This window comes from Clavelina lepadiformis, chromosome 2, assembly GCF_947623445.1.
Source record: "Clavelina lepadiformis chromosome 2, kaClaLepa1.1, whole genome shotgun sequence".
Taxonomy (NCBI): domain Eukaryota; kingdom Metazoa; phylum Chordata; class Ascidiacea; order Aplousobranchia; family Clavelinidae; genus Clavelina; species Clavelina lepadiformis.
In genome coordinates, this window is record NC_135241.1 from 9,317,066 (window position 1) to 9,331,820 (window position 14,755).

A 14,755-nucleotide genomic window follows, 5' to 3' on the forward strand; every position below is an offset into this window, starting at 1 on the left:
CCTGAGTCATCCCTATTGTTTCTGCTGTTGTGAAATAATGAGGACTGCCTTATTCGTGGTAACTAAGCGATGAATTTGGGTTTTTTGCCACTTACTTATGGCAATAACTTCTTAACCATTACATATTAGTACAAATGTTCCTCTCATCAGTATATTTTCTAACAACTACTCATTGATTTAAATTGGCCAATATGCCGACAATTGGCAAAGTACCTCTGATAGTTTAATTCGTTGCTCCTTAGGACATGTTTAGATAAAGTTGTTGTTTTAGTTAAACACTAAAATAGACTTTTGCCACCAACCACTGAAATTTAACAGCAATATCTTAAAGCTAAAATGAGTTATTAAACGCAGAAAAGTACCAAACTTACAAATTCATTGGCAACTTTCGGTCATGAGCAGTTACATTTTACTCAGTATAATGTTCTTATTGTGTAAAATTTGAAAATATTGCCTAAGGGTTAAATGATTCGTTTAAATATACTGAATTGCGTTATATTATTACTTTTGGGCGGGAAGTGCTGAAAAATGTCAAAATAACCTTTGCATTTGGTGTCATAACTTTTTAACTCGTTTCTCGATGAACATGATTTTTTACGCGAATACTGGCCTTGATCATTGCTACCAATTGTTGAAAGTTGTTAACAAAAACTGAAAAGCATAAAGGAGTTATTAGATGCTAAAAAGTGGTTATTGTTAAAGGTTTCTGGCAATTTCCGGTTGAAGTAGTCACTAATTGATATGAAAATAACCAGATATGTTACTTACGCACAGATTAATGAATTTATGCAATAACATTGTTAAATGTTAGACCATTGTTATGGTCTTAAAATTGTCATAATTTTTCTCAAAAAAAATCGACTTCCTGTTAAAAATTTTGAATCGAAAATGTTTTTCTGATTTGAAGGCTTTCAAGAAAATTGACCAAAAACTGCTAACACATTAAGGTTTAAAATATTTAAAAGCGGGGAATCCCCTTTGAACTTTATCTAAATGTAAAAGTAAGTGCGTTAAAATTTACATCTTTAAAGGATATGGAGAATTAGTTTTGCTTAAAGTTGCAAAATAAGTAAAAAAATTTGCATTCAAAATCTTAGAATTTACGTTAAAGTCGGATTTCGGACTGTTTTTTCAGTTCACGTGATCTAACGTAAGTGTCTGTCTTTGTTTGGATTGGGAGTAAATAGATTAATAATCGAGCAAAGTTTCATTGTTGTGTCGTAAATACTTTACAAATAACGTTAAAGTAAAAACCGAGAGTGTAAAGGTGATTTCCTGTAGTTTTGGTCACAGGACGAAACAAATTTTTTTACCAACTTATTCTATGACCACGATAATTACTTCCACAAAGTTTGAAGAAATTGTCTAGACGCCACAAAAAGTTATACTAGAAAACATGAAATTTTTGGCGTAAGCAAAACACCTCTCATAAATTGCCTTATATCTCCTTATCACGTGAACAGTCGTAATCATCATTAAAGTGGTATGTTGGCGAGTTAAAGCATTAAAGTTTTAAAGCAAGGCAACAAAAGATAAAGGAGATATTAACCATCAAAAAGTGGCAAAATTTAAAAGTTATCAGGGATTTCGTGCAGATGCCACACTTTCCACTATGGCTTATGTGCATTCAATAAACTTGTTTCTTTAAACCCTCGATAATTGCTGATCAAATTTTCACAATATACCTAGTTTTTACTTGCCTTACCTGTTTACCTAATTCGTGTTTTCAACAGAATCTTATAGTAAAATTTGGCGTGTGTACATAGAAAACAGTTTGAAATGGCTTCAGTTAATCCTTCTCAATTATTGCCACTGGAATTAGTGGATAAATGTATTGGATCAAAAATCCATATCATTATGAAAAGCGAAAAAGAAATTGTTGGAACTTTGCTAGGTTTTGATGACTTTGTAAATATGGTTCTTGAAGATGTTACAGAATACGAAAGCACTACGGAAGGAAGAAGGATTTCTAAATTAGATCAAATTTTACTAAATGGAAACAATATCACCATGCTTGTGCCAGGTGGAGAAGGGCCTGAAATGTAATGTTACTTTGATTAACAAGCACTAAATACTTTGGTGGATGATTTAGTTGCCTTTTACTCCAATTGCTTTGGATCTGATAAATTCTATCATTGCACCTTTGTGGAACATTCGACTTGTAAATGGAACTTACTTTTTAAAGAATTTTGAATATGACTTGAATTGGAATGATTATATATTGAAAAAAGTTGAACTGAATTTTTTATGTTATATTGGATTAATATCATTGACATTTCTTTATCGGTTATGATTTTGAATCATCTGCCACTGATGCAAAAATTTTATGATTACACTATTTTTTATCAGCTTATTCTACTCTGAAGGCACAACAATAATCTAATGTATGTCGTTGCTTGCAGAGCAGCTGGCCAGCTTGTTCTTTGATATTGAATTGAACCTATTTTAAAGCTCATAAACTTCGATTTCTTCATTCATCATGATCATTACTGAAAAGGCATTTCTTATGTCTTTGCTCATATTTTACCAGCACAGTAACAACAACATATAGTTTAGTTCTTGATGCTAGATTTGTGATAAAGACCTTGTATTCTTTATTGCTTTCTTAAGGTTTATTTTCATATGCCCTGGTTCCAATATATTTTGTTTAAATTGAAAATACGGCTCAAAAGTCTTGTTCATTTCATAAAGTAAAGTGTGAAGTAAACTACTCTGTAGAGAATTAACATGGAAAAACCAAAAAAGAAGAAAATTTCAAATGCATCAAACTACAACAGGTTGCATGGTGCTCCTCATGGTTCAACACTAAAGTCTAGTGTTTCTTCTCCTGCTTTTCCTTTAAGCCGCCACCATGTTCACTTTGAAGAAAATATTGGAGAAAATGGACCAAACGGTGGTATGTTTACACGTAGCCTATATCCATAAAACGTCCTAGGTATACACACAGTGACAAGAATACCGCATTGTCAAGTTAGTTTTTAAGTTTTGGAGTTTTGGAGCTGTATAACTTATTTTAGCAAAACTAGGACCAGTGGTGATTGGTGATGATATAATTGTGCAATAAAAATTCCGCTAGAAGAGATTTGAACAATTCAAAATGTACATAATAATCCTTGCAACAGATTTAAAAGAGAAATACTCTCATACATGATAGGCAGCCTTGCTACTGTAAATTCCCTAGTAGTTTTGCTTTACTTTTTTAACTTGGCAAAATGGAGTACAGTAATTGGTCATTTAACGTTTAGTTTAATAGTTAACTATAGCCAAAAAAAGGGTTCAATCTCTGATATTTCTACTAATTTAAACAATACAGTATGATCCTTCGTAATGTGGAGTGTGTTATTGTGCTACTTTTTGTTCAATAGTTACTGCTAGCTCATCAACTTCCAGCGGCCAAGAGCCATTTTCGGGATTTGACGAGCAAGATTCTGAATTACAATGTGTAATGCGGGACTATGGACTAGAAGCCTTCAGGAATATTCCCGCTACAAACACATCCTCCTTGCCGAAATCTTCTGATCATAATTCGGGTATGCTGGGATGGTTATTGCACCAAGCAACTGTTTCCTTACTTACAATTAATACAGTGATTTATTGATTAAATATAGTGTTGATATTGTGCTGGGCAACCATTTGTATACTGTAGATCATAACTACCATGTCAGATATAATTTCATTGAGTCATTTAATATTTTATGATTAAATACGCTATTCTTAGTTGAGTGTGACTTTGTCAATTACATCTATATATGTAGCATATTTAATGTAGAATAAATGATTTAAGGAGAGCAACTAGTTTGTTCTCTTTAGTCGTCTAACTGTGACTACTTAGAGCCTTGTTAATTGTTATTACTTATTACCCATAAGTTCATCGTTTGCATTTTAAAAATGCATAGATTATACATATTTTTTAAATTTCAGGATGATGTTTTACAGAGCATAATCAACGGCTGGCATCAACTGGAATCAGTTTATGTGGTGGTGTAACAAATCTTCTTATTTCATACCCCTGCATAGTCTTAAGGCGACAATGTCAGGTATCAAAAGCCAGATAGCATACTTTTGCAGGTTAACCCCTAAACAATTTTGTTTCTAAATTTGTTATGTATTTTCTATACAGAAAGCTATAGTTATTTTTCATAAATATATTAGTATGGCATGTCAAAAGAATATATGTACATACAGATGATACAGTACATATACATAAAGATTTTAAATGATGTGTAAATAACATGACGCTAACTAAATTGTTTATTATTTATTAAAAAACTAATTTAGAAGTTGTAATTAGGGTTGGGAGTTGGGACCCCAGGATATCCCTTTTCCCTGGGATTTTTTGTTTTGAAATCCTGGGAATTCTGGGTTAATGTTTTCGCAGATCAAAATTACTTGATGTGTGGATTAAATTTGTTTAAAGCAGTTTTACAGTAGCTAGCCACTTAGGCTTGACACAAAGCATTCAAGGCTGATGGTTATGATTTACCCAGATCCCACAAGCACGTTTAGGATTGAGTGATCAAGGACAGAGAGAAAATAGTTAAGCTAGTCCATGAAGAGTTTATCGCAATCAAACAAAAAAATGATCATTTTTGACGAGACGAGGTCTACACGGAATCGGTGATACATGAACATAAATGCTCATTTTCAAGGTGGCTACCAATATCTGGAAATGATTCGCATTCAAGGAAGCATGAATGCAGCAAAGGCATTCAAAGCTGGTACAAGAACGATTACAATACTTTGGTTTGAACTTGAAAAAAAGATGTGGTGGCAACAGTCACTCATGGTAAAATTCGGAAAGGAAACTAGACTTTAACATGTGACCTGCTATGCCTACGCGATCCATTCCGCTGTTTGTGATGTTTTGTATAAGTCATCTAATTCTAAGTATTATTCTAGTGAATCCTCCATTGATATAAATGATTTTTGAAGTGACCCTGAGTCATGCTGTGGATGACCCGAGTCTGCTGAGGATGAGGAAAGAGGTCAAAATGACGTTGGTGCAGCTTGATGTTCAGTTTGGTTTATGTGATGAGGAGTTGAAAAGAATAAATGAGATGTGTGAAGCTCTGGCCCCCTTCAAGGCTGCTGTTGACGTTCTAGCCAGTGAAAATGCAGACTTGTTGTTATCAGAAAAAATAATTGCATTCATCTTGAAGAAAGTTAAAGATCTGAGATCAGAAATTAGCAAAGACCTAAATGAAATGTTAGGATTTGTTTCGATGAGCGTCACAATGATGATCTGATTTATCTTCTCGAATACCTCAGAAAACCTTAATTCATTCAAGGTCAGTTTGGAAATCGCATAAGAACCCAATAAAATTACCACTTTGGCAACAAATATTATTCAAAAATTGTTTTCTACTAACGAATTAGATTCAGACGGCACTACTGAAGAACATGAAGAAGTCAAAGTGGATAGCAGCCAAGATACTGCAACTCAAATGACCTTAGCTCAAGAGCTGAATACATTTATGACAGCTAATGAAAATGAAGAGGCACAATGCCGCGAGATTAGCTCTCAAGTGTAGCAGGAAGAAATGATACTATACGAGACAAGCAAGGAGAGGCCAGAAAATTCAGAAAAACTGTATGGAGCCCTGAAAACCATCACGCCTCCATCAGTTGAGACCGAATGTGCGTTCTCAGACCTTAGTTATTTTGGCAATAGAATTAGAAATCGTCTTAATGATGCGCTGCTCTTTTTGCGTCAGTATTACAATAAATAAACATGGTTTGTTTTGATAATTATTTATATGCACACTTTTTTCTTTGTTAATCCCGAAACGTCCCGGGATTGTAGGGTGAAAATTCCGGGATTTTAAATTTTGTTTCTAAATCCCAACCCTAGTTATATTATTATATTATGCTGTATAGGCTTATACACACTTCATTTTATCTTATTATTTTATATATTTTATTTTTATGTACTTTGTATATTCATTTAGCATGCAACACAATTAGATGAAAAACACATAACAAGATTCTACATGTTACTGCTTTTGAAGTACATGTATTATTAAAGCGTTTGTTGTGTTCAGGTTAACCATGTTGGACGAAAGTATCATCTTACTCCTTTCACTATTTTTAGTGTTGCCCTTAATTTGCAGCGGGCACAGGTAAGCAGATGCAATTGTTTTATGTTTCATTTGCGCATATAATCAAGTACGATACCTCTAATATTGATTTGCTGGTTGCAGTAAGATCCCAGTTAAGTTCGCAACTTGAATCTAAAAGTTGGTGCAAAGTTTTTTGGTTAGTGTGAACTTAGCAATTATGGTTTTGTAAGTACAGTAGCTATACAACAGGCGCTGATCAATAAGCATTAAGACCAATGGATGCCTTAACTTAACCTAACTTTTTTTGTACGTACAACAGACTCAATTTTTAAATAGTATGGCCAGATATGCATCAGTTGACAACTCACGATGTGTTTTATAAATCATGAACTTTAGTAAAGCTATCATACCTGTTCAATTTTTTTTGATAACAAGTTGACATATGTTTTTTGATAACAAGTTTCATTTACTGTAAGTACCAATAAACTTCCGAAAAAGTTGGATCTAGATTTTGTGATAAATTTTTGCAAACTGAAATGGATTTGAACTAAACCGGGATGTTACTGTGTTTATGCGATTGCAAACTGTGTCATTTTGTGCAGTTATATAGCCTAGGTTAATTTACCAGGGTTAATTAATACCAGTAATATATACATAACAGTACTTGCTAGCTTACATCACATTATGTACAGTAATTTGTCCCAAAGAACATCAAAACTAATCAGATTGCTGACTGATTGCCATTTTTGAAAAAGTGAATTCTATCTAAAGCTAAATACTTGTTGCATTGGTCAGCGGTTCCCAAACTGGGGGCCACAGGTATATGCCAGGGTCAAAGTTAAAACTGAAAAAAATTCTTGTATTTGGTTTTGCTGGCATATGAACGTAAATGTATTAATTGGTTACAACAATTAGGTTAATTTTTTATCAAACATACACATCGCACTTCACACTGTACCAGTCATGGTTTGCAAGAAAATAGATGTTACTTTACTTAATAAAACGACTGCACAACCTGTTGACCAGGTGTTAATAAGCTTATTTTTCTTAAAAGACATTTGCTTTATAAGCCTACATGAAAGTCGTTTCACAGTATTCGGTTTTTCAATTGTTAATACACACTTGATTGAAGTGTTAATACATGAATGCAAAGATTTGTTACTGATACTTAGCCCCACCAGAAACAGGCAGAAAACTCCATCAATTGTTCTGTTGTGCATTAAAGGTAATTGAATACAACTACACAGTGTTTTGAAATAATTGTAAATTTTTGGTGTACTATGGCAAGTGCTGTGAGTGTGTATAAATTATCGAAGGGCGCCAAAAGAAAAGTTTAAGAATCACTAGCATAGGTTGATTTTCGTTAACATTGGTTAGTACATTGTTAGTTTGTAAAAATTTTTAATTTTGGCCATGGATCCATTTTCATAACACAACACCATATTACCTAAATATCTTATTTTTGCTGTAACAGGGTGTGACTTGTCTTTGGAAGGGAGTCGGCAGTTCTATTTTATTAATGGGATTTACTACAGCCACAGAGTGTGGCATCAGTGAGTTATCTTCTGGAAAATGTTCTCGGGATATTACCTTGAATTCCACTTTTTCTTCCTTTTGCTATCACCTGGCTCTTAAAGGTGTAACAAGTTTGCTGATGACACCATTTTATCTCGCTCATTTAGAAGAAAGTGTGCAGGTAGATAAGTACACTTTGCATTCATCATAATAATCAAGTTAAACTAGTCTGGAGTCAAACGTTTCTTAATTACATTAATTATTAAATGTCCAAATCAATGTCGTTACTTCAGCATTCGTTGTCTTTGGCTTCCGTTCAATGATTTTTTTGTATCTCAAAGTGTACAATTACAGAGCGACATGGTGAGTGAAACACCATCCATACTTTCTTACATCAGCTGTGCTTTAAGTAGGTTGTTTGGACATACTCAAAGTCCCCGAATATTGCCACTGTATCGCTTAGTCCTGCCTAATGCTCTCCATTTTTTATTAAGGTTAGCTAGAATCCATTTCATTTAAGATCTATTTAAGTGCTCTAGGGTCACTCTAGATCAGTGGTTTCCAAACTTTTTCAGCTTGTGGCACACTAGATAAATTAGAAAATGCTCGTGGCACACTTACAAGAGAAGAAAAGTTGCTTTAAAAAAATTTATTTTAACGTGTTAGGCCTAATGCGATGGTTGTGCTTATTGGATGAACATATGCTTATTTATCAGCTATGGAAGCAGTTAGAGTGCTTTTAAGTCGCATATGCTTGTCTACATGCCTTATTTTAAATATTTATACAGTTCTTTTCCAAAATTCCAAAAATTTTCGTGGCACACCTGAGAATCTGTGGCGGCACACAGTTTGGGAATCACTGCTCTAGATACTGTTGGATGTCCAGGTTACAAAGGGAAATTTTTACGAATATCTTATTAACTGCTTTTAATCATTTTTTATAGTGCGCAGTAAGATAATTCAGTCATACAAAAACTACAAGAGTTTTCATTAACAATTTGGTTGAAGCAACTCTTTTCAGGCTTATATTGCCTACACACAGTCAGACCTTATTAATCCGAACCAGTTCGTTTCATTTAATCGGATAATTGGATAAACGAAAGTGGAAGAATAAAGTGAGCTGAATAAAGCAGAGCTTAGGGAAATTCTCTGACTGTTAGAGAATTGTTTGTTTACTGTATTCATTCAAATTACATAAGATACCATGCATTTGGGACTACATTAAATTAACATGTGAAAATAGAACTATATAAAAGAGTGAAGATTCATAACCCAATTGCGTTCAAAATAAGTTATTTAGGGAAAAGAATTAGATAATTGATCAAGGACTGCACATAACATGTGCTTTTAGTGTGACGAGTTTGAAAACTTGACATATAAATATGTAACGCTGTTGTCATGCAATTTAACATTTTTTATTGATTTGGCGTATCCAATCCCAAATTGCTGTGTTCGAGTTAAACAGCAAGATTTGCTGAATAAACAGTTACATCTGTTCCTTGTCAATTAGTGGGGTTTACAAAATTTGGATTAATATTGTCTAACTGCATATACTCGCACATGTATCATATGCATTAAATCGGTGCTTAACTTTTCTCTGTCCAGTTGGTAACTTGGTCATCCCTAATTCTTTTGTCTTCTTGGTACTCCAACAGTATTTGAAAAGATCCCATACAGTATAATTTTTGTTGTCTTTTAATAAATATCATTACAGTTTGTTTTTCATAACTACTAAAAAGGCATTATGTTTCAGATACATATTATCATTTGTCTTGCGCCAAATGATCTTATCTATAATACGCTGGAATGCTCGTCGTAGACACGAAGAAAGATTGAAAAGGCTGCAGCCCAGTTCATCAGTGTTTCAAAAAAACTCGGAGCACATGCCTTCCAGAATTCCTGCAAGCCCACTGGCTGTGGAAGATGTTTCTTCTAAATTACTTTCCAATGTGAGTCCTACATAACAATTAATTTTCCAAACTCTGTAAGCTGTGTCATCAAAACAAAGTTGAACTTACATAAACATGAATATCACTTGTCATGTCATGAAACAATTATGATTGTATTTGGTTCAGTAACAAGCAAACATATATCATCAGTATCTCGCCAAACATTTGCTGTAAGAACTGCAAATTTTACCTCGGAAAATACAGTGTACCAAAACTCCAAAAGTGTTTGCGAGCCGCACAAAATCTTTTTGCGGCCCACATATGATCGGCGTGCTAGGATTTGGACCACTCTAACTTAACATATTTGTTTATCATTTTAACAAAAGTTTACTGAATTGATTTGAAACCATGAATGAAATTTTTGTGAAAAACATCTCTTGTGACATATTTTTTCAATGCTAATGCTATTGCTTTTAAAATATGTCACAATTATTTGTCAAAATTGACGTGTTTATAGGAATTGCTATTCTTGGGTCTGCCATGTTAGTATTATCATTCCCAAAATATCTCAGTTAGGTTATTACATAAGCATCTTTGTTTGAGGTTTAAATTTCAACCAGCTCCATTTCAATTGTCTAAACAAGAAGTGAGCAGTGTGTATCATAAAAAAACTTGAATTAAATCTTACTAATTTATTAATAAATCAAAATTTATTAATTCAATTTTATGCGGTCACTAGTCGAACCAGCTGAATAAGAAGAAACTATTTAAAGTCTGCATTTTCATCACCTTTGTGTGCAAAACATTTTTAATGATCATTAAACAACTTTGTGGTAAAATCTTGATTAACAAACTTTACCTATTTTCATTAAACATTTTTTTGCATTTCAGGTTCACTATCCTGATATTTTTGCTAGTTTTGTAGCAGAGCTGATCACTGATGTTGTTTTGTATCCAATTGAGACTGTATGCAACAGAATTAATATACAGGTAATCTGGTAAAGCAAAACGCTTTGTTATGCAAGAAGTTCAAAGCCTTGGACATAGATATTTCAACTGGTACCGCGGTAAATTTCGGGAAACAAAAATTAATTAATCGACTTTAACAGATGAGAGTCAGAAGTAGTATTTGCTACATTAACGTTTTTTGTGTTAATCTAACTAAAAGAGGTGTAACAAATTGACCAAGAAGTGGAAACTCGGGATTATGAAATATGATATCTGTCAATTGTATAATAATTATCGAGCTAATCCACGTTTTGTATAGTCACTAGATATTTGAAAAGAAAATTATTAAACTTTAGCATAGGCCCACATCTTAATCCCTAAGCAGGTACTGTCACAAGAACATAACAAAATTTGTATCTACATTTCAACATCTAGATATTATTTAGCCAAAAGTCATTCCAAGCTCTCAAAATTAGTTTGAAGATATAACTTGGGTGGGGTGGAAACTGATTTAGTTTACTCCTTGTGGTGTTTTTGTATACTCCATATATAAAGGCCTACTCTTGGATATGTTTCAATACAAATTGTACTGATTACAACAGTTTGGTATAATCTCAAGTTTCAAAATAGTTGTCAAATTTTCATGTTAGCACTTAGCAGTGCATTTTGATGTGCTCAATGACCACTCTGGAACATGCTTATTTATGTGGCTCCTTACCTCTATTCTTCTTACCGGCAGTTTTTTCTTTTTATTTTTTTCCAGGGAACTCGAACTATAATTGACAATACGGATACTGGAAGAGGATTTTTGCCGGTTAGTTCTAAGTATGAAGGATTTTGGGACTGCATGTCTGTTTCTATTACCACTGAAGGAATTTTAGGTTTGTACCGTGGATTTGGAGCATTAATTCTGCAACACTCTATGAAGTATGCAATAGTTAGAACGGCAAAATTTACACTTGAGCTTATATCTGGAAATATATGACCAGATTTCTTTTATGCTTTTGTTTTGACTAATGCTGTCTTCATAAATAATGTTCTTTGATATCATTTTTGTGTGTCATTTTTTCTGCAATTTTCTGGAGCCAGAGTTGAGACGGTTAAGTTTTCTAAAATTTTATGTTGGTTTAGCGAGCTTCCGCTGGCTTTCAGGTTTATTGTTTTGTCACTGACATTGATTACATATGATTTTACTGTAGTTTGTTATGTTATTAACATTTGTTATGTGTACTCCTCTGCATTGTCATAAATATTTAGTTGCTAATTTAAGAACTGAATGTAATAAATTACACAATGAAAATAAGACCAGTGATTTTTTGAATCGTGTCTTAATGACATGTGTGCTGCATTGCACCTGCAATTTCTTTACATCTACTGCATAACGATAAGATGGTGTTGTGTTGTATAGTTGGTGTAATGCCTTCATACAGCTGGTGAGAATTATCATTTGATATGTTTGCTAAGCTTTATTGTGTTGTAATTCTTTTGCAAGAATCATGGCGGACCCAGCCCTTTGCTACCGTGCTACATTTATCTGCACAAAAGGGCCTATTTGACTGAATAAAACAGTGCCTCTTATGTCTTGCTTATAAGAGTTCAGTTTATTCACCCGTTCATGTGTTTAATTGTTATATATGCTGTATATGATAATAATTTGTAACGCGTACCACTTTACAGTATAAAATTTTTTTATATATACTTTAAAGCTGACGGTGCGTTGCAAACAAATATAGAGTTTGTAATTAATTGGTCACGATGTTTAAATAAAGTGCAGTTATTTATTGGCTAGTTATTACAATTGAGAGACTAACTGAATTGTGTGGTGAAGTTACAGTAGTAAATAAAGCAAGAGCAAGCTCTGCAATCATCCGAATGTGTTGGTAGGTTGAAAAATATACTCGATCGAGGTTTAACCATACAAAAAAGCATATATTTCCCACTCGATTTGCCGGTTGTTAGCAAATTGGGAATCTGTCATTGATGGTTAACCAGTTTTTATCACTGTAAACTTTTTTCTTAATGGATTACGAGTCATCACTAGGGGAATGATGCGTATGCCCCAAGAACAAATTCTAGGAAAAAAAATTTGCAAATATTCTTCAACGGCTTCTATTTTTAAGTCCTATATTTATATATTTTTTGTGAGCAAAATCATAATTTACTATATATCGTTACATGTATCAAAATTAGGTCTACAACGCTTTCCCGTAACGCATTTTCCGTAATGTCCACTAACCCGAAATTATAATAACCAACTGGGCTGCCAATTCGAAAAATAAAAATCGATCGATTTTGCAGCTAACGAAACCAAAAAAATCTGGAGTGCATTTAATACATATGATAATATTTAAAATTAGGGATCCACCGCCACCAAATGTGAATAGGCTACTCGGTTGAGTAGTAAGCAGATTTTTAATAGTCGGATTAGATTGTCTATTGCTTCACTGATACTAATTGGTGACACCCGTCTTGTTTTTGCCTATAAGGATTATATTTAATTCATGAAATCTAATAACCAAGCCAATCCAAAACTCCAAATAAACAAAAAACTTAAGGAAATCGTCATTTAATTATATTTACGCTACACTATTTCCGTTCTTTCGAAGAGCCTGATCAGTTGGTCACCGCTATTTGACTGTAGGGAATCTTGACCAGTTATGCCTATAGTGTGCGATAGTTGTCATAACTAGCCCTTATTCCTGCCAAATTCTTGTGCAGATCTGATAACCTTGTACTATTTTTAGCAACGTATTTCGATTATTTATTAAACTATCAGTCGCTGTGATATATTTTGGTTCTTGTTTTAGAGCGTGACGCGTTTTCGCTGCCGTTTCCGACACAAATTTAGGCATTTAACGGTACGTATAAAAATGTGTAGAATGCGAAGTTTTTCACTCGATTCGTCTGCTTTCCGCCAATTGAAATGGTTGAAAATGCGGTATTATTTTCCCATTCGAGTGGCAAGAAGTGTGCCTTTCTTACCCTAGAGTAAGATATATGCATTTGGAATGGGGAGATGTTTACTTCGGCAGAAAAATGGTTTGTGGGAAACCCCATTGCTTAAAACAGGTCCATTTTAATGGGCAGAAAAATAGACGAATGGGGTTCACAAACCATACTTGTGCCAAAGTAAAATTCTTCCCATTCCAAAGGCATAGCCTATATCTTACTCTAGCTTGGGTAAGAAAAGCATACTTTCAACCATTGGAATGGGAAAAAATTCCCATACTCTGGGCCATTTTAATAGACGGAAAGTAGACGAATGGGGTGATCTTTTAAAGGGAAGTGCTCAAACTGTGAGGCATTTGCGACGAGTCATCCAGTGCGTCACGGGATCAATACAATACGACAACTATGTGACGATGAAGCAACTACAAAAGCTTTAATTATTAATTCGGCAAGCTTGACTTAAGAGCGATTGTAACTAAACAAGACTTTCCAACTTTGTAGGTACAGTAAAGTTAAGTATGTTTTTTGTAATAACGCAGTGGAAACTCTGTGTCATTTATTTTGCGTATGTGAGTCGTCTTAATTTTTTGTAATAACATTTTAATTAATTAATTTGTTGTTTTAATTTTGACATCAGAGTTGAAAAACTTGAAACTAGAGAAGAAAATAACAAACTATTAGGCTAAATTGTCTATTACTTTGTGTTCGATTTGTCATATACAGATAAAAGTTAAAATGCCTTTCCCTGTTAGTGCTGAGGTTGTAGCAAGTGTTAAAGAAACGATCTAAGAAGATAGCTGCATTGAAAATAAATAAGTTGCATCTGAATTCTCAAAATGGCCAATGTGAAAGAAAAATTGAATAAGTTAATAATGTGCAAAATTCGTTTATTAATATGTCGGATAACATACAGATAATTGTTACCAAAGGAAAAATTGAAACAAAGGAATTGAACTTTTCTGCAAAATTTTAAACACAGCTTGCACTCATTTTTCAAAAAAAACTTTCGTTTAATCAAATGCCTTCAGTACCTTTCTCCTTAATTTCGAGCACAAATTTTTGACCAGTCTGTGGAGTTGGGAAATGGCGCACTCAAATGCGGTTATAATTATATTCAAGTATGTTCCAAGACGTAAGTTACACCAACGTTTTCGGCGTAAACTCGGTTTCACCTTGGCATGATACATAAAGCCAATTTACATCTTGGCGCAACCAAGATTACGTACAGATAATTCTCACAGAGCTATACTCCTGTCCACGTATTATTTCATTACCTGTTTGTTTCACGCATTAGCCTTGAATTTGTTATAGTTTTTGTTGCTAATTATTATAGTTTAATGAAATATAAAAAATTATAGTAGGCTATGCTGTTACACTAGATTAAGAGGTGAAAAA

At 33.6% G+C, this 14,755-nt stretch overlaps 3 protein-coding genes across 4 annotated transcripts; all 3 read left to right on the top strand.

Moving 5' to 3' along the window:
* The first annotated feature begins 1,712 nt into the window (after nt 1-1,712).
* On the top strand, nt 1,713-2,610 carry LOC143445739 (U6 snRNA-associated Sm-like protein LSm5). Its single transcript, XM_076945040.1, has one exon. It carries the CDS (start codon nt 1,780-1,782, stop codon nt 2,044-2,046), a length of 267 nt encoding a protein of 88 aa, XP_076801155.1. The 5' UTR covers nt 1,713-1,779; the 3' UTR covers nt 2,047-2,610.
* A 115-nt stretch (nt 2,611-2,725) lies between these two features.
* LOC143445737 (mitochondrial outer membrane protein SLC25A46-like) lies at nt 2,726-12,278 on the top strand. 2 transcript variants are annotated; one of them, XM_076945036.1, is made up of 9 exons: nt 2,726-2,896; nt 3,366-3,530; nt 3,937-4,037; nt 6,042-6,119; nt 7,534-7,755; nt 7,929-8,068; nt 9,328-9,523; nt 10,355-10,453; nt 11,175-12,278. In XM_076945036.1, the coding sequence occupies exons 1-9, from the start codon at nt 2,728-2,730 to the stop codon at nt 11,394-11,396; spliced, it is 1,392 nt and encodes a 463-aa protein (XP_076801151.1). In that variant the 5' UTR covers nt 2,726-2,727; the 3' UTR covers nt 11,397-12,278. The 2 variants fall into 2 exon arrangements, with proteins under 2 accessions (XP_076801151.1, XP_076801153.1); XM_076945038.1 differs by lacking the exon at nt 7,929-8,068 and adding an exon at nt 8,363-8,460.
* On the top strand, nt 4,077-6,033 carry LOC143445738 (uncharacterized). The gene is made up of 2 exons (XM_076945039.1): nt 4,077-4,718; nt 4,900-6,033. Exon 2 carries the CDS (start codon nt 4,920-4,922, stop codon nt 5,244-5,246), a length of 327 nt encoding a protein of 108 aa, XP_076801154.1. The 5' UTR covers nt 4,077-4,718; nt 4,900-4,919; the 3' UTR covers nt 5,247-6,033.
* Nucleotides 12,279-14,755: the final 2,477 nt, after the last annotated feature.